At 48.1% G+C, this 19745-nt stretch overlaps 1 protein-coding gene across 1 annotated transcript in view; it reads right to left on the minus strand.

The window, feature by feature from the left end:
* Positions 1–19745, minus strand: part of LOC144509924 (uncharacterized) — a 73966-nt gene that overhangs the window by 48460 nt on the left and 5761 nt on the right. The window contains exons 2-3 of the mRNA XM_078238923.1: positions 6893–6967; positions 1053–1102 (exon numbers count right to left, since the gene is read on the minus strand). Coding sequence (XP_078095049.1) covers positions 1053–1102; positions 6893–6967 — 125 coding nt within the window. The remainder of the gene's footprint in view (positions 1–1052; positions 1103–6892; positions 6968–19745) is intronic.

The following is a 19745-nucleotide window of genomic DNA, read 5'->3' on the forward strand; positions in this document are numbered from 1 at the left end:
CATTCTCACTGTCTGAATGTCAGGGCAGTGCAGGAGAAATGCCCATCAAACTTTAACATCTTTCATTTTATAAACAGAACTCATTAAATCTCCCAGTGGGCTTTTTTACTGTCAGTCTGGTGTCACAGTGCATCAATGTCCCCTCAGCGTCAGGTTTCCAGTAAGGACACAACACAGGACATCACAGCTGTCAACAGTTTTGGTCCCCTTATCTAAGGAAAGATATACTGGCATTGGAGGCAGTCCAGAGAAGGTTCACTAGGTTGATCCCGGGTATGGAGGAATTTTCCTATGAGGAGAGGGCGAGTAGGTTGGGCCTATACTCACTGGAGTTTAGAAGAATGAGCGGTGACTTTATTGAGACAAATAGGATTCTCAAGGGGGTTTGACAGGGTAGATGCTGAGAGGTTGTTTCCCCATGTGGGAGAGTCTAGTACCAGAGGACATAATCTCAGAGTGAGGGGTCGCCCATTTAAGACAGAGATGAGGAGGAATTTCTTCTCTCAGAGGGTAGTGAATCTGTGGAATTCTTTACTACGGGGGCTGTAGAGGCTGGGTCATTAAGTATGTCCAAAGCTGAGACAATCTTTAATCAGTCAGGGAATCAAGAGTTATGGGGATAAGGTAGGAAAGTGGAGTTGAGGGTCATCAGATCAGAGCAGTGATCTCATTGAATGGTGGCGCAGACTCAATGGGCCGAATGGCCTACTTCTGCTGCTATGTCTTATAGTAACATAGAAAATAGGTGCAGAAGTAGGCCATTCGGCCCTTCGAGTCTGCATCATCATTCAATAGGAGCATGGTTGATAATGCACTTTCAGAATCCCACTCCCACTTTCTCTCCATACCCCTTGATCCCTTCAGCCACAAGGGCCACGTCCAGCTCCCTCTTGAACATATGGTCTTTCAGACAGGGTGAGAGAGAAGATTAGGTCGATCAGGACATGGCATTGCATTTGAAAAGCTTATAAATGACAGAGGACAGTGAAGATTGCAGATTTGGGATGAGGAGCCCCGCAGTTCAGGAATTTCAGACTAGAATCACCACTGACCTTCTCCTTGTTCAGTGATTCCTGAGCTTCCAATTTGTAGACTAGAAAATCTGCAGAGGGGGAAGAGAAAATGAGAATGAATTTACATTCAGCGCGTGACAGGAAGATCATTCTCATGTCCCAAATATTATGGAGTCACCAATGTTCTGACAACCACCACAGCGTCACTCACCGGCAGACCTCACGAGCTTTCGGAGCGCTGCTCCTTCTTCAGGTGACTCATCTGATGAAGGAGCAGCGCTCCGAAAGCTCGTGATTCCAAATAAATCTCTTGGACTTTAACCTTGGTGTTGTGAGACTTCTTACTGTGCCCACCTCAGTCCAACGCCGGCATCTCCACATCATGGCGTTTAACATAGCAAACTATGGTGATGGCACGGTGGCACAGTGGTTAGCACTGCTGCCTCACAGTGTCAGGGACCCGGGTTCGATTCCAGCCTCGGCTGACTGTCTGTGTGGAGTTTCAACATCCCCCCGCCGTGTTTGCGTGGGTTTCCTCCCACAGTCCAAAGATGTGAAGGTTAGGTGGATTGGCCATAGTAAATTGCCCCTTAGCATCCCAAAATGTGTAAATTAAGGGGATTAACAGGGTAAATATGTGGGGTTACGGGGATAGGGCAGGGAGTGAACCTGGGGAAGATGCTCTGTTGGATAGTCGGTACAGACTGGAAGGGGTGAATGGCCTCCTTCTGCCCTGTAAAGATTCTATGAAGAATTTTGCGACAGAAGCAGATAAAAGTCTGACCTACACGGTGTCAGAATGTGGAACGGTTGAGAGAGAGAGAGAGAGAGAGAGATTATCTATTTATTGCCAATAATTAGATTGTTCACATTTTACTGCACTGTGTATCTGAGATCTCACAGTAAGAAGTCTCACAACACCAGGTTAAAATCCAACAGGTTTATGTGGAATCATGAGCTTTTGGAGTGCTGCTCCTTCATCAGGCGAGTGCGATAAACCTGTTGGACTTTAATCCGGTGTTGAGAGACTTCTTAGTGTGCCCCACCCCAGTCCAACGCCGGCATCTCCACATCATGAGATCCCACAAGCAATGCTTTGTACTTTACTTTCAGGCGCTGACAGGCTCGCTGAGTATTCCCAGAATTTACTGTTACAAAAACAATCAGATCTCCAGCCAGAAATAAAAGTGAACTTAACCTGGGCTCAGCAGCACCAACAACAGGATTTCCTTTTGAAATAGCTAAGCATATGTTTCATTCCTGCATTGCATAGAAAATGGCACAACCAGGAAGGATGGATGGTCATTTTGCACAGAAACTGAGACACTCAAAATAACCAGGAGGAAATACAAGAGGTTCCCACTCACTCATGAGTCCCCTCGCCCCCCTCTGCACCCAGCAACACAATGGATTTTAAACGTTCGCTTTGCTGGACCTTCCTTTCAAATACTGACACAGCCCAGGAGCTGCTGGTCTGGGAAACTGAAGGGTTTGCACCGACATAGCATTGCTCACAACCTCTGGACATCGCAAAGTGCTTGACAGCCAATGGAATACTTTTGAATTGTGGCCACAGTCAGGAAATGCTGCAGTCTATTTAAGTACAGCGGGGTCCCGCACAGAGCAGTGAGATTCATTATCAGACACTTTGTTTTGCAGTGATGTTGGTCCAAGAAGAAACTTTAGTCAGAACATCACGAGAGCTATTGGGGCTAGAGAGATCAAGGGATATTGGGACGGGGTGGGGAGGAGCGCGATTGGGAATTAAATTTGACGATCAGCCATGGTCCAAATGAATGGTGGAGCAGGCTCAAAGGGCCGAATGGCCTCCTCCTGCTTTTATTTTCTATGAGAACTCAATTACTCTTCCCTCAAATAAGGCCACTGGATCTCTCACGTGCACGGGGGGCGGATGGAGCTTCGATTTATCGCTCAGAGGACGGCACCTCCAATACTGCAGCACTCCCTCAGTGAAATACCAACTTGGGATTTGTGCTGCAGTGGGGCTTGAACCCACAACCTTCTGACTCAAGGGCAAGAGCAGTGCCACTGGACCAAAATTGACACATCGTCAGAGATTGCAATTCATAGAATCCCTACAGTACAGAAGAGGCCATTCAACCCATCGAGTCTGCCCAACTTTCTGGCAGGGCATCTTGGGGCGGCACGGTAGCACAGTGGTTAGCACTGCTGCTTCACAGCTCCAGGGACCTGGGTTCGATTCCCGGCTTGGGTCACTGTCTGTGTGGAGTTTGCACATTCTCCTCGTGTCTGCGTGGGTTTCCTCCGGGTGCTCCGGTTTCCTCCCACAGTCCAAAGATGTGCGGGTTAGGTTGATTGGCCATGCTAAAATTGCCCCTTAGTGTCCTGAGAAGCGTAGGTTAGAGGGATTAGCAGGTAAATATGTAGGAATAAGGGGGTAGGGCCTGGGTGGGATTGTGGACAGTGCAGACTTGATGGGCCAAATGGCCTCTTTCTGCACTGTACGGTTTCTATGATTGACCAGGCCCTCTCCTCCACCCTATCTCCGCAACCCCACGCACTTATCCCAACCTACACATCTTGGGGCACGAAGGGGCATTTTGGCATGGCCAATCCACCTATCCTGCACATCTGTGGATACACACAGCCCTGAGGATTCCCTCCAAACATTAATAAACTTCCCAGATTCTGTAGGACACAGTCAGCCAGTCAAAGGGAGAATTATTCAGGAAGGGGAAATTGGGAGACTTGGATCAGATCGACAAGCAGCGTTCTCCAGAGGTCTGTACAAGAGTCCTATCTATCCACTATATTTATCAAAGAGTTGGATGAAGGAGCAGAGAGAGTTTTAGCCCCAAATGACACTAAAATGAGGAAGTTACAGTAAGTTGTGTCGAGGGGCGGCTGACACAGATTAAGAAAAACTTGTCTCCTATTGTAAGACACCATTCATTAAAATAAAGTTAAAAGACAATCTTTTTAAAAATCTCCTTGAAAGATTTGTGTCAAACTCCGAATTGATCTAATTGCTGTTTAAAAGTTTAAAAAAGTTTATTTATCAGTGTCACAAGTAGGCTTCCATTAACACTGCAATGAAGTCACTGTGAAAATCCCCTAGTCGCCTCACTCCGGCACCTGTTCGGGTACACTGAGGGAGAATTCAGCACGGCCAATGCACCTAACCAGCACGTCTTTCGGACTGTGGGAAGAAACTGGAGCACCGGGAGGAAACCCACACAGACCCATGCAGAAGGCGGCCATTCGGCCCATCAAGCCTGCACCGACAACATTCCCACCTAAGCCCTAGCCCCATAACCCCACATATTTACCCTGCTGATCCCCCGACACTAATGGGCAATTTAGCATGGCCAATCCACCTAACCTGCACATCTTTGGCGTTAGGGAGGAAACCGGAGCACCCGGAGGAAACCCATGCAGACACGGGGAGAACGTGCAGACTCCACACAGACAGTGATCCAAGGCGGAATTGAACCCGGGTCCCTGGCACTGTGAGGCAGAGGTGCTAACCACTGGGCCACCGTGCCGCCCCAGTGAAACAAACACAGAAACATAGAAACTAGAAGCAGGAGTAGACCATTCGGCCCTTCAAGCCTGCCCCACCTTTCCTTTTGATCATAGCGGATCATCAAATTCAATATCCTGATTCCACCTTCCCCCAGAGCCCTTGCTCCCTTTAGTGCAAGAGCCAGATAAAAAATACCTCAAACCCACTCTCTGGAATGTCACACAAGGTGAAATATGAGCACATTTTCCTGTGTGAATCAACATGGTTTAAATGAACCATATTTATTAAAATTCCACGCCACCTCTTGCTGTGGTAATGTATGTAGCCACTGGGTGGCACCACACAGCAGTGGCACATAATTCAATGGCAAACCCACCCCTCTTCCCCGCCGGATCTCCGGTTAACCCACCAAAAATGCTCAAATGTTTCTGAGGAACACAAGATCAGTCTCGCCTTTGTTTCCCCACACTCAAATCCAACCCCACCCAAATGCAGACATAACAAATACCTCCGGTTCCATGTTACAATCCTATAATTTGACAGCTATTCTTGCCATAAATAGCTGAACCTCGACCTCATTACATTCATAAAACCCGTTTGCAGTGAAACACATCCAACAAAAACCTTCCTCCCAATGGCAGCCTGGCTCTCACACCACCATTTCCTCTTGTACCACCCACAGGTGTGAAGGAACTAATTCACAATGGGACAGTTTACTGGGCACGGGGACCCACCACTGGGGCGCAGGGTCCCTGGGGTGCTCTCTCGCCCTGGGGCACAGGGTCCCCGGAGGGCTCTCTCGCCCTGGGGCACAGGGACCCTGGGGTCCTGCCGCTGGCTAAGGTTAAGGGTCACTGGGTCCTGCCTCCGGGCGGGTGGGCCCTGCCTTGTCACGGGATATAGGTTCCCGGATCCCGTCTCTGGGTAAGTTCATGGGTCATGATGTGGATGTGGTCATTACTGGGTTTGATGGGGGCAGTGCAGAGGGACCTTTACTCTGTATCTAACCCCGTGCTGTACTGTCCTGGGAGTGTTTGATGGATAGCTCCAAAAGCTAGTGGCGTTTGCTACCAAATAAACCTGTTGGACTTTAACCTGGTGTTGTGAGACTTCTTACTAAGTTTATGGGTCCCCAGGCTGCACCCTTGGGTGGGGGGGGGTAAGAGGTCCTCGCATCCTCATCTGGGTGAGGTTACGGGTCCCCAGATTCCAACTCTGGGTGTGTGGGGGCGGCAGGGAGGGGGTGTGGTTAGGGGTCCTCGCACCCTGCATCTGGGTGAGGCTACGGGTCTCGAGGCTCCGCCCCTGGGTGGTGGGGTAGGGGTCCTCGCATCCTCATCTGGGTGAGGTTACGGGTCTCTAGGCTCCATCCCTGGGTGGCGGGGATAGGGATTCTTGCACCCTGCATCTGGGTGAGGTTACGGGTCCCCAGGCTCCACCCCCGAGTGGGGGCTAGGGGTTCTTGCACCCTGCCTCACCATGGGGTACAGAACAAGAGGTGTTGCTTTATGCTGAGCTGTCGCCCCAGGGACTGGGTCACATGGGGCACGGCTGTGTTTCCTCACTGACTCACATCAGGAGCGTCAGCGAGACACTCCACCGTACGTGGCAGCTCCGGCCCTACCGCAGGAACTCCCAGCCGGAATCACAGGATAATAATCAGGAGCGGGAACGCTGAGCTCAGGAAGACTGAACCCAGCCTTGTCATTGGCACCAAGCTGGTGTAGCAGGAGTGACGTGAGCGAGGAGCAGGAATGGAGCTGGCACCTTCTTTATGACTCAGTATCATTAGGGACTATTCCCCCATAGGATCCCTTATCATAGAAGATTCTGTACAGTGCAGAAAGAGGCCATTGGCCCATTGGCCCTGCACCGACAACAATCCCTCCCAGACCCTATCCCCATAACCCCACTTATTTACCCTGCTGACCCCCTGACACTAAGGCACAATTTAGCACAGCCAATCCACCTAACCCGCGCATCTTTGGACTGTGGGAGGAAATCGGAGCACCCGGAGGAAACCCACGCAGACACGGGGAGAACGTGCAAGTTCCACACAGACAGTGACCCAAGACCAGAATTGAACCCGGGTCCTTGGCGCTGAGGCAGCAGTGCTAACCACTGTGCCGTCCCAATATCCCTATAGTGCAAACGGAGGCCGTTCAGCCAATTGAGTCTGCACTGACTATCTGACAGAGCATCTTACCCAGGCTAACTATTTTCTCAAGAAACGAAGGAGATGAGGCTTTGAGTTTGTGATGATAAGCACATGTTAAACATGCCGCAGAATGATTAAAGAGCTAACCTGAACCGTACGGGGAAGAGATACTGACTCGGCAGAAACAAACTGAAACCTGATGGACAATCTAACCTTCTTTTGTCTTTTTGTGTTCCCCTCGTTCCTTCTGCAAGGAGCGCTCCAGCCTCGATCGATGCTCGTACACCACTAGAAAAAGAAACAGCTGTTTCAGATCATTCCATACAACCCTCAATTTCCCAACCGCTCTGTGATCACAGCCACCTCCAACTCTCCAGCTGATCAGGATCCGAGAACTTCATCCCACCATCGCCACTCCTTTCAACGGCGGCACGGTAGCACAGTGGTTAGCACTGCTGCTTCACAGCTCCAGGGTCCCGGGTTCGATTCCCGGTTCGGGTCACTGTCTGTGTGGAGTTTGCACATTCTCCTCGTGTCTGCGTGGGTTTCCTCCGGTTTCCTCCCACAGTCCAAAGATGTGCGGGTTAGGTTGATTGGCCAGGTTAAAAATTGCCCCTTAGAGTCCTGGGATGTGTAGGTTAGAGGGATTAGCAGGTAAATATGTGGGGGTAGGGCCTGGGTGGGATTGTGGCCGGTGCAGACTCGATGGGCCGAATGGCCTCCTTCTGCACTGTAGGGTTTCTATGATTTCTATGAACTCTACTCTAGAACAGTGCTTCAAGGAAGCATAGAAGGACAGCGAAGGAGGGAAAGTGAGGATGGGTTGGAGGGAGGGCAGAGAGCCAGAAGGAAAAGGAGCAGAGGTAGGTGATGACCTAGTGGTATTATTGCTAGACTATTAATCCAGAAACTCAGCTGATGTTCCCGGGTTCGAAACCCGCCACAGCAGATGATGGAATTTGAGTTCAATATTTAAAAATCTGGAATTATAAATCTGCTGATGACCATGAAACCATTGCCAATTGTTGGAAAAACACATCTGGTTCACTAATGTCCTTTAGGGAAGGAAATCTGCCATCCTTACCTGGTCTGGCCAACACGTGACTCCAGAGCCTCAGCAATGTGGTTGACTCTCAACTGCCCTCTGAACAAGGGTAACTAGGGATGGGCAATAAATGCCGGCCAGCCAGCGACGCCCATGTCCCATGAATTAATTTTTTTTTAAAAAGGAGGGAGAACACAGATAGAGGGAAGGGAGGATCGAGAGGGAATGAGCGGGCAGACAGCAAGAGGGAGGGAGCGGAACAAAGAAACAGAGAAGGGGAATGTGAGGGGAGAGAGAGAGTGGGAGAGAGAGGGAGGAAAAAGAGGGGGATGTGAGAAGTGAGGGAGGGAGAATGTGAGCGAGGGAGGGAATGAGTCAGTAATGGAAGAGGAAAAAGGAGTGTGAAATGAGTGGGTGGAGAGAAAGTTGAGAAAGGTAGGCTGTATGGACTGTACATAGAAAATAACCTCAGCATGGCTTCCCACTCACACTGAACTCATTGAGACAAGGCTCATTCACTGGTTAAATCACAAGGATGTGACCCAATGTTCCAAAGAGCTGGACTTTCCTGCTTCAGAGTTTGAGCGATTTCCATACAAGAGTTTGAATTTGAAACATGCGCCTGGCATCAGAGTAAAGAGATGTCACATTAAGCTTCACAGGCTGAGCTGGCACAGAGATGGAAAGTAAAAGAGTAAAAAGGCACGAGGAAGGTCCAGCACTAACTGTACTCTTCACAAACATTATTCCAGAAGCACAGTGATTCTCTCAGGTGGCAAGTTGTGCTTGTGGTTACAGTTTGTGCTCCAAGGGTCTTACTGATGCATTTAATCTGCGGTTCAGTGGCTGCTTCCATAAATCGGGTCAAGATCTCTCATCCATGGTCTCGGGACAGAAAGCAAAGATGATTGCTGTGAAACGTGATTCTCTTCCCCCTGCACAGAACCAGTCTCAGCCCGACTGAGTTTCTCAATCTTGCCTCTTTTTGGATACGAGAGCAGGGGAATGCAGTTCCTAACTGTACACACGTGTTGGATGACTGGATATTTGACTGGGCACAGATACAACAGGAGTGGGGGTCCCTGCTCAGCTTCTGGGAATATCCCCTCCGACAGGGATCACCTTCTTTATTCTTTCATGGGACGTGGACATCGCTGGCCTAGGCCAGCATTTGTTGCCCACCCCTAATTGCCCGAGATCAGAGTGGCCTGCTAGGCCATTTCAGAGGGTAGTTAAGAGTCAAGGATATTGCTATGGGTCTGGAGTCACAGACCATAGAATAGAATCATAGCATCCCCACAGTGCAGAAGGAGACCATTCAGCCCATCAAGCCTGCACCAACTACACTCCCACCTAGGCCCTATCCCCATAAACCCACGCATTTACCCTGCTAATCCCCCTAACACTAAAGGGGCAATTTAGCATGGCCAATCAACCTAACCCGCACATCTTTGAACTATGGGAGGAAACCAGAGCACCCGGAGGAAACCCAAGCAGACACAGGGAGAATGTGCAAACTCCACACTGACACCCAGGGCTGGAATTGAACCCAGGTCCCTGGTGCTGTGAAGCATCAGTGCCAACCACTGTGCCACCCCAGGTGAGGATGGCCAATTTCCTTCCCCAAAGGACATCAGTGAATCAGATGGATTTTTACGACAATTGACAACAGTTTCATGCTCACTATTACTGAGACTAGCTTTTCAATTCCAGCTTTTATCTACTGAATTCAAATTTCGCCAGCTGTCACGGTGGGATTTGAACCCGTGTCCCCACAACATCAGCCTAGGCTTCTGGGTTACTAGCCCAGTGACATTACCACTGTGTCACCACCTCCCCATATCTAACGCAACAGCAATAATACAGGATGTCAATAATTTTACTGGGCCTGTAGTTAAAACTTCACAAATCAGCAATTCTTTAATCTGAAGAGAATGGCAATCTATTGACAGTTATTAGCAGAGTTTGGGCGGGTGTTTGGGGTTTCTGGGTGTCCAAAGACATGAATAACGGGATTGTGACAAAGAGAAGAAAGAGGGACAAAAATAGAATGGGACGAGCAACTTCCTCGTGAAAGAAAAGTATCTTCTACTTGACATTCATGTCACAGCAAAACATCGCAGACTCAGAGCTCGGAGAGAAGAAAGATAGGAAGTGAGGGAGCGGGAAAGTGTGTGCATGGAGGAAAGACTAACTACAACCCGCAAAGCCAAGACAGAAAGAAAGGCAGAGACAAGCAGAGCCTCCATCTAAAATGAGTGCGACACACAAGAACTCACTTTCTGCATTGAAGGTTTCAGGAATACCCAGGTTCATAACCAGCACACATTTGATAGCTGGCGATGGCCCAGTGGTATTATCGCTAGACTATTAATCCAGAAACTCAGCTAATGTTCTCGGGACCCAGGGTCGAATCCCACCACTGCAGATGGTGGAATTTGAGTTCAATAAAAAAAAAAATCTGGAATTAGGAATCTGCCGATGACCATGAAACTATTGTCGATTGTCAGACAATAGTTTGGTGGCATGGTGGCACAGTGGAGCACCGGAGCACCTGGAGGAAACCCACGCAGACACGGGGAGAACGTGCAGACTCCACACAGACAGTGACCCAAGCCGAGAATCGAACCCGGGTCCCTAGTGCTGTGAGGCAGCAGTGCTAACCACTGAGCCACCTTTTGCTGCATTCTGCACCCACCCCGCAGCGTTTAAAGCCTTGGACCATATTAACAAGAACACATGACCATTGCTTTCATGCCCTTTATCCCAATCCAAAACCACCTTAAGTCAGCTGCAAAACACCCTGAGATTTTGTATAAAGTTACTGAGGGGAACATTTAATCCACGCTGCTTGAATTATATTTAAAAATCTGTTCAGTTATATATAAATTGTATTTAATTAGATGCAGATGGTGGACATTAATTGGGGTTGCACTTGCGCAGATATAAGGGACACTCACTCAAACATAGGAGTAGTCGCGTTGGAGGTACACGCTTACAATGTTTCACTCTGTAAAGAAACGTTGAACTTGAGTACAAGTTTGGCTGTAGCTCAACCCTGCCCCGGTTGGCTCTCCGGAGTGAAACACTGGTTCCCCAGCCAGTCCCAGAGGAATTCTATTGTGTTGCCCCATCCTTCTCAGGCCGCAGCACCAGTCCGTTTGGAAATTGCTACAGAGCGTCTGGATCATTGCACAAAACACAGCACTCTTTCCAATTCTTCCGCCAGCCTGGAACCCACTTCAAGCCCAGTTCATTCCCTCCAACTCCTGGGAAGGCAACCAGCGGCGGAGGAGGTTTTTCCAGACTTTGCAAACAAGCTAACCATCCAATTGGAAAACTAAGGAAATAAAAACTCTGGATAGAAATAACAATTATGGTATGGGGGCAGGGTGGGGGGGGGGGGGGGGGGGGGGGGGTGGTGGAGAGAGGTTGCTTTTAAAACCAAGCCATAATTGACCAAAGCAATCAGTAAGGATTGTCTTTAAGACTGTGCCATCAGCTTTGTGAATCAGACATGCAATATTTATTCTGTTTGACTTGTTTTGTTAAGTGGGGCAAGTTAGTCTCCAGCGTGGTCAATGCAAACAGCTGCTTCATACAATATAACCATCCCATCGAGAGAAAAGACCCCACTGAGTCGGGTTGAGCTAGAATAGTGACTCAAGCACGTTACATAGAATCCCTACAGTGCGGAAGGAGGCCATTCGGCCCAACCACTACAAATAGCCTGGAGACGAAACATCCCGAGGCCTTGTTCATCGTGGCCGGGGACTTCAATCAGGCCAAGAGCGTATTACCAAGTTACCACCAACACGTCTCCTGCTCCACCGGAGGCCCAAACATCCTAGACCACTAGGATGCAAGCTTACAAGCAAAAACTGAAGCGGGAGAATCCATCAAAGAGAGTCGTGCAATGTTGGTCTGAGAAATCGGATGATCTCCTGTGGGGCTGCTTGGAGTCAGTGGACTGGTCAGTATTTAATAACTCTGCGGCCAGCCTGAACGAGTGAGCCACTACAGTAACTGACTTCATTAGTAAGTGTGTAGAAGACTGTGTGCCAAAGAAGTAAATCCGTGTGTTCCCCAACCGGAAACCATGGATGAACAGGGATATCCACTGCTTGCTGAAGTCCAGGTCTGAGGCGTTCAAGTCAGGCGACACTGACCTGTACAAAAAAGCCAGATGTGATCTAAGGAGATCCATCAAAGATGCCAAAAGACTACCAGACCAAGCTAGAGTCCCAGGCTAGCCACACCAACCCCGCCGACTATGGCAAGGTCTGCAAGACATAACAGGGTACAAGATGAAGGCATGTAAAATCACCGGCCCCAACGCACCCCTCCCTGATGAGCTCAATGCATTCTACATCCCAGAGGTCAGCGAGACCATGCCCTCCATCTTGGAAACCCTGGATGAACCTGTATCTGGGGTCACCATTGCAGATGTCAGAGCAGCTTTCTTGAAGGTCAACCCAAGGAAAGCAACTGGCCCGGATGGGGTACCCGGACGTGCACTCAGATCCTGCGCAGATCAGCTGGCGGAGGTATTCACAGACATCTTCAACCTCTCTTTACAACAATCTGAGGTCCCTATCTGCTTCAAGAAGACGACCATCATCCCGGTACCTAAGAAAAACCAAGCAGCGTGCCTTAATGACTATCAGTCGGTGGCTCTGACATCCATCATCATGAAGTGCTTCGAAAGGTCAGTCCTGGCACGAATCAATTCCAGCCTCCCAGATTACCTGGATCCACTACAGTTTGCCTACCGCCGCAACAGGTCCACAGCAGACGCCATTTCCCTGGCCCTGCACTCAACCCTGGGACACCTGGATAACAAGGACACCTATGTCAGACTCCTATTTATTGATTACAGCTCAGCCTTCAACACTATTATTTCCATGAAACCCATCTCCCAACTCCATGGTCTGGGCCTCGGAACCTCCCTCTGCGACTGGATCCTGAACTTCCTAACTCACAGACCACAATCAGTAAGGATAGGCAACAACACCTCCTCCACGATCATCCTCAACACCAGTGCCCCACAAGACTGTGTTCTCAGCCCTCGACTATACTCCTTATACACCTATGACTGTGCGGCCAAATTCCCCTCCAATTCGATTTTCAAGTTTTCTGACGACACCATCGTAGTGGGTCGGATCTCAAACAATGTCGAGACAGAGTACAGGAATGAGATAGAAAATCTGGTGAACTGGTGTGGCAACAATAATCACTTCCTCAATGTCAACAAAACAAAGGAGATTTGACTTCAGGAAGCGTAAAGGAGAACATGCCCCTGTCTACATCAATGGGGACGAAGTAGAAAGGGTGTCCAGATCACCAACAATCTGTCCTGGTCCCCCCATGTCGACACTATAGTTAAGAAAGCCCACCAACGCCTCTACTTTCTCGGAAGGCTAAGGAAATTTGGCATGTCAGCTACGACTCTCACCAACTTTTACAGATGCACCAGAGAAAGCATTTTTTCTGGTTGTATCACAGCTTGGTATGGCTCCTGCTCTGCCCAAGACCGCAAGAAACTATAAAAGGTTGTGAAGGTAGCCTAATCCATCACGCAAACCAGCCTCCCATTCATTGACTCTGTATACACTTCCCGGTGCCTCGGCAAAGCAGCCAGCATAATTAAGGACCTCACGCACACCGGATATTCTCTCTTCCACCTTCTTCCTTCTGGAAAAAGATACAAAAGTCTGAGGTCACGTACCAACCAACTCAAGAACAGTTTCTTCCCTGCTGCTGTCAGATTTTTGAATGGACCTACCTTGCATTAAGTTGATCTTTCTCTACACCCTAGCTATGACAGTAACACTACATTCTGCACTCTCTCGTTTCCTTCTCTATGAATGGTACGCTTTGTCTGTATAGCGCGCAAGAAATCATACTTTTTACTGTATGCTAATACATGTGACAATAATAAATCAAATCAAATCTTCACCGACCACAATCCCACCCAGGCCCTATTCCACATATTTACACTGCTAATCCCCCTGACACTAGGGTCAAATTAGCATGGTCAATCCACCTAATTCGCACATCTTTGGAGTGTGGGAGGAAACCGGAGCAACCGGAGGAAACCCACGCAGACACGGGTAGAATGTGCAAACTCCATACAGACAGTGACCCGAGGCCGGAATTGAACCCGGGTCCTTGGCGCTGTGAGGCAGCAGTGCTAACCACTGTGCCACCGTGCCGTAAAGTTAACATGCAACACCTTTCTGAGCGTACCAATAAAAGTTCACAACTTCAGTCCAATGTTTGCTATTTAGGAATCATTCACTTTAACACCTCGCTTTCAATATTAGACAAAAGGATTATCGTGTGAATGCGTGAAACATTTGTGGAGTTATCACCACAGGTAATTGCAAAGTTACAGTTTATAGATGAACGACTGATACTGTAAAACACACCTGCTCATTACAGTAATTACCAGTCTTACCCCCTCCGAGACCTTGACCCCCGTCTCATTCACTTCCTTGCGCTTTCCGTGAAGCCTGGAGAAAAGATGCCTCCTTGGTGGCACAGTGGTTAGCACTGCTACCTCACAGTGCCAGGGACCTGGGTTCAATTCCGGCCTCGGGTCACTATCTGTGTGGAATTTGCACATTCTCCATATGTCTGTGTGGGTTTCCTCCGGGTGCTCCGGCTTCCTCCCACAGTCCAAAGATGTGCGTGTTAGGTGGATTGGTCATGCTAAATTGCCCCTTAGTGTCCCTACATGTGTAGGTTAGTGGGGTAAGAACATATAAGAACATAAGAAATAGGAGCAGGAGTAGGCCATCTAGCCCCTCGAGCCTGCCCCGCCATTCAATAAGATCATGGCTGATCTGAAGTGGATCAGTTCCACTTACCCGCCTGATCCCCATAACCCCTAATTCCCTTACCGATCAGGAATCCATCTATCCGTGATTTAAACATATTCAATGAGGTAGCCTCCACACTTCAGTGGGCAGAGAATTCCAGAGATTCACCACCCTCTGAAAGAAGAAGTTCCTCCTCAACTCTGTCCTAAACTGACCCCCCTTTATTTTGAGGCTGTGCCTTCTAGTTCTAGCTTCCTTTCTAAGTGGAAAGAATCTCTCCACCTCTACCCTATCCAGCCCCTTCATTATCTTAAGGGTCTCTATAAGATCCCCCCTCAGCCTTCTAAATTCCAACGAGTACAAACCCAATCTGCTCAGTCTCTCCTCATAATCAACACCCCTCATCTCTGGTATCAACCTGGTGAACCTTCTCTGCACTCCCTCCAAGGCCAATATATCCTTCCGCAAATAAAGGGACCAATACTGCACATAGTATTCCAGCTGCGGCCTCACCAATGCCCTGTACAGATGCAGCAAGACATCTCTGTTTTTATATTCTATCCTCCTTGCGATATAGGCCAACATCCCATTTGCCTTCTTGATCACCTGGTAAATATGTGGGAATCGAGCCTGGATAAGATGCTCTGTGGGAGAGTCGGTGCAGGCTGGACAGTGCAGAAGGAGGCCATTCGGCCTGTCGGAATTCTGTGATTCTAAGAGGTGCTTCATTCAGGTACGTAAATGTGGAACACCGCATGCTCAAGGGGCTTGGAACAATCCTTCGGGATAATTTCTCTTTAGAATTCTTTCTCCTGGAGCTCCCATCGCATCAGAATGATTCCTAGCCACCGTTCACATGGCACTTTTTTAAAACATTGAGCAAACTAACCAACTCGTAGTTTCCAGAGAAAAATCCAAAATGAAGGCCCTGCTTTCTGTGGAGGAGTGCGTGCCAAGGGCGAGCTGGGCCTAAAGCCAGGCTTGAGCAATCGATGGAGAGAAATCAATTGAGAGGTTAAAAATCATTCTGAATTATCCATCCGTACAGCTCAGGTTGAATCATTGGGTCTCAGCTGTGGCTCGGTGGGTAGCATCTCTTTACTTAGAAGGTCTTGAGTTCAAGATAATTTGAGAGACTGGTGCACTAAGTTTATACTATGATGTGGAGTTGCCGGCGTTGGACTGGGGTAGGCACAGTAAGTAATCTCACAACACCAGGTTAAAGTCCAACAGATTTATTTGGTAGCACGAGCTTTCGGAGCGCTGTCCTTCATCAGGTTCCTTCACCTGATGAAGGAGCAGCGCTCCGAAAGCTCGTGCTACCAAATAAACCTGTTGGACTTTAACCTGGTGTTGTGAGACTACTTACTAAGTTTACGCTGATACTCCAGTCCAGTACAAAGGCAGTGCCACCATTGTGGGAGATACTGTCTTTCAAATGAGACGAGGCTCCATCTTCCTGCTCGAGTGCAGTAAAAAGATCGCTATTTCAAAAGAACAGGGGAATTGTTCTGGTGCCCTGGTGAGAGATCTGTTAGCTCTGTTTGCTTCAGTCTATGCAAAGACTTCATTTTAAGATATTTCTGCCTATGCAATAACATTTAAATGTTAGACTGTCGGGGTTAACCAACACTGCTAACTTGACTACATTTTAAAACTCAGAAGGCATGCTGGGTTAGCTAAAAATTGACTGCATTCCTGAAGGGTACACATCAGACAAAACAAGTCCTGCAGCTGCAAGATTTGTTTTTTTATAGACAGAGACAGCATGTGAAGGACACTTACAATAACAAGGTAAGGGTTGAGATATAGTTTGGATTTTGGTATCTGTTTGCAGTTTGTTTTCGAGATCAATTCAGTGTCATCAGTACAGGGACTGGCTTGCTTAGAAGCCAGTCTCCAAGTAAGCTTTTCTTTATCTCTGCTTCTGTCATGTTAATTTTCTTAACTTCTGTTCAAGAAAAGAAATTCATTTTATAACCCCGTATACAAGTGCTGTCCCCTCGTCTGTTCAAAGGAATGATTGGACCCAACACCTGGTCATAGGTATTCCTCAGCCAGCATCATTAGTACTGATCGTTACCTCAGTGCTATTCACGAGATGTCGCTGTGCACACACTGGCCGCTGTTGCGAGGCTCCTGATCTTCGAGCACCCGTGCGAGGGGGAGGAGGACCTCCTCGGCTCGGCCAAGCTGGCCATTAATCTGTCTAGACAGTGGGTGGACAAGGGGGTCGTCCGTCCCGACTATTCCCGCTCTACTGTATGGTCACTGCCATGTATCTGGGAAAGGGAGCACATGGTGTCCACCAACACAATCGAGGCCCTTGGTGCCCTCTGGGCACCGCGGGCACTGGGGTGTTTCATCAACCCCTTTCATCACATTTAGTTTCTGAAGTTTTAAGTTTCCTCAGGGATTCTGTTTACTTTGATGCAGTGTCCCTTTAAAGGGGCTGCTTTTGAATGCATCTCAGTTTGTTGATTTTGTTTACTTGGTTACCCAAAAGCAGCACAGGCTGTTGTGTGTTTCTCTGACTTATAATAGTAATTATAAGTACAGCCGCAAAAAACATTAAAGGTATTTGGAGACTGTGAAAAATGCTACATAAAAATCCTCTATTTCTTGTAGCATGCCCTCCCCGGTACAAAGAGGCCAGATCCCAGGGCATTTCCTCCCCTTCAGTTGGGGCAACTCACTCTAAAGTAAGACTCCACCAAAACAGGGCTTTCAACAAGATTCTCCCTCTCTCCCAACAAATGATGCAGACGGGGAGGAACAGAAGACAGAACTCATAACATTCAATCACAGAACTCCTCCACATGCCATCCCTCAATCCAGGATGCACCCAATGTTACCCACTCACTCTGAGGCACCGCCACCTCAATATTCTCACCACAAGGACATCTACCAAGCGGCCAAATGTCCTGCAAACCACAGCCCAATGTGTAATCACCATGTTGGGGCGTTTATCACTTTGCCTCTGAAGAGAAAAAGGCCACTCCTCAATCTCACACAAACTGAACAGTGGCCAGAATTCCCACACCCCCAACTGGACCCCACGGCAAAAGACCAAATCTACGATGAGAGTCAGGCATGCAATCTGCTCCTCACTTGCTTTTGTCGGTAGAAAACCGATTATTTTTGTGCCAAAGTAAAAATATGTACAGCATTCCAGCCTCGGAGTGTGGCGACTGTGTACAGTTCTGGTCACCCTATTATAGAAAGGATGTTATTAAACTAAAAGAATGCAGAAAAGATTTACTAGGATGCTACCGGGACTTGATGGTTTGAGTTATAAGGGGAGGCTGGATAGACTGGGACTCTCTTCTCTGGAGCGTAGGAGACTTTGGGGTGATCCTTTTGGGGGGGGGGGGGGGGGGGGGGGGGGGGGGGGGGAGAGAAATACAAAGGGTGGGGGGGGGGGGTGGGGGGGAGAGAGAAATGCAAAAGGGTCTAGAAGGACAATTTTTTTTTTCCCACACAGAGGGTGGTGAGTGTTTGGAACGAGCTGCCAGAGGCAGTAGTAGAGGTGGGTACAATTTTGTCTTTTAGAAAGCATTTAGACAGTTACATGGGTAGGATGGGTATAGAGGGATACGGGCCAAATGCGGGCAATTGGGACTAGCTTAGTGGTTAAGAAAAAGGGTGGCATGGACAAGTTGGGTCAAAGGGCCTGTTTCCATGGTGTAAACCTCTGTGACTAGGGGATTTTCACAGTAACTTCATTGCAGTATTAATGTAAGCCTACTTGTGACACTAATAAATAAACTTTTCTACCGGGGAGAAGGTAAAAGCCCTTGCCCACCCGACTCCTTTACGACCATTTTGTTTTGCCTCACTCACTCACACTTGCTGCCTCCCTAGGCCTTCCATCATAGGCCTGTCAAACTTGCCTTTTTCCCTTGCAGGTACTGACAGACCGACCACTTTTAAAAATTTTTATTCTCGCTGTTTGCCTGGGGTTTGGCATCACCGATCTCTCTCGATCACCTCAAGCCCCTTTTAATTCAGCGGGCACCTTTCCTGGCCAATATCAAGTTAAATAATCCAAGCATCCACAATCCACACAGCAGCTACTGGAATAGATCGCATGCTCCTTTCTTTTAGTAGAGAAGGGCTTGAATAAGCATTGGAAGATACTAAACATAGGTCACAAACCAGTAACTGATTCACTCCTACAAAAATCACAGAATCCCTACAGCACAGGAGAGGTCATTCGGCCCATTAAGTCTGCACTAACTCTCTGACAGCATATGATTTACAGACCCTCTCCCCTACTCTATCCCTGCGATCCCACACATTTCCAAGGGCTAATCCCATCTAACCTATACATTTTAGGACACTAAGGGGAAATTTAACATGGCCAATCCACCTAACCTGCATATTCTTTTTCTTAGGTTTACAGCATGGAAACAGGCCCTTCGGCCCAACTTGTCCATGCTGCCCTTTTTTTTTCTTAAACTGCTAAGCTAGTCCCAATTGCCCGCATTTGGCCCATATCCCTCTCTGACCATCTTACCCATATAACTGTCTAAATGCTTTTTAAAAGACAAAATTGTACCTGCCTCTACTACTACCTCTGGCAGCTTGTTCCAGACACCGTGTGTGTGAACAAATTGCCCCTCTGGACACTTTTGTATCTCTCCCCTTAAACCTATGCCCTCTAGTTTTAGACTTCCCTACCTTTGGGAAAAGATATTGACTATCTAGCTGATCTGTGCCCCTCATTATTTTATAGACCTCTATAAGATCACTCCTCAGCCTTCTCCAGAGAAGAGAGTCCCAGTTCTATCCAGCCTCTCCTTATAACTCAAACCATCAAGTCCGGGTAGCATCCTAGTAAATCTTTTCTGCACTCTTTCTAGTTTAATAAAATCCTTTCTATAATAGGGTGACCAGAACTGTACACAGTATTCCAAGTATGGCCATACCAATTTCTTGTACAACTTCAACAAGACGTCCCAACTCCTGTATTCAATGTTCTGACCAATGAAACCAAGCATGCTGAATGCCTTCTTCACCACTCTGTCCACCTGTGACTCCACTTTCAAGGAGCTATGAACATGTATCCCTAGATCTCTTTGTTCTGTAACTCTCCCCAACGTCCTACCATTAACTGAGTAAGTCCTGCCCTGGTTCAATCTACCAAAATGCATCACCTCGCATTTATCTAAGTTAAACTCCATCTGCCATTTGT

Source organism: Mustelus asterias, chromosome 22 (genome assembly GCF_964213995.1).
Source record: "Mustelus asterias chromosome 22, sMusAst1.hap1.1, whole genome shotgun sequence".
Taxonomy (NCBI): Eukaryota; Metazoa; Chordata; class Chondrichthyes; order Carcharhiniformes; family Triakidae; genus Mustelus; species Mustelus asterias.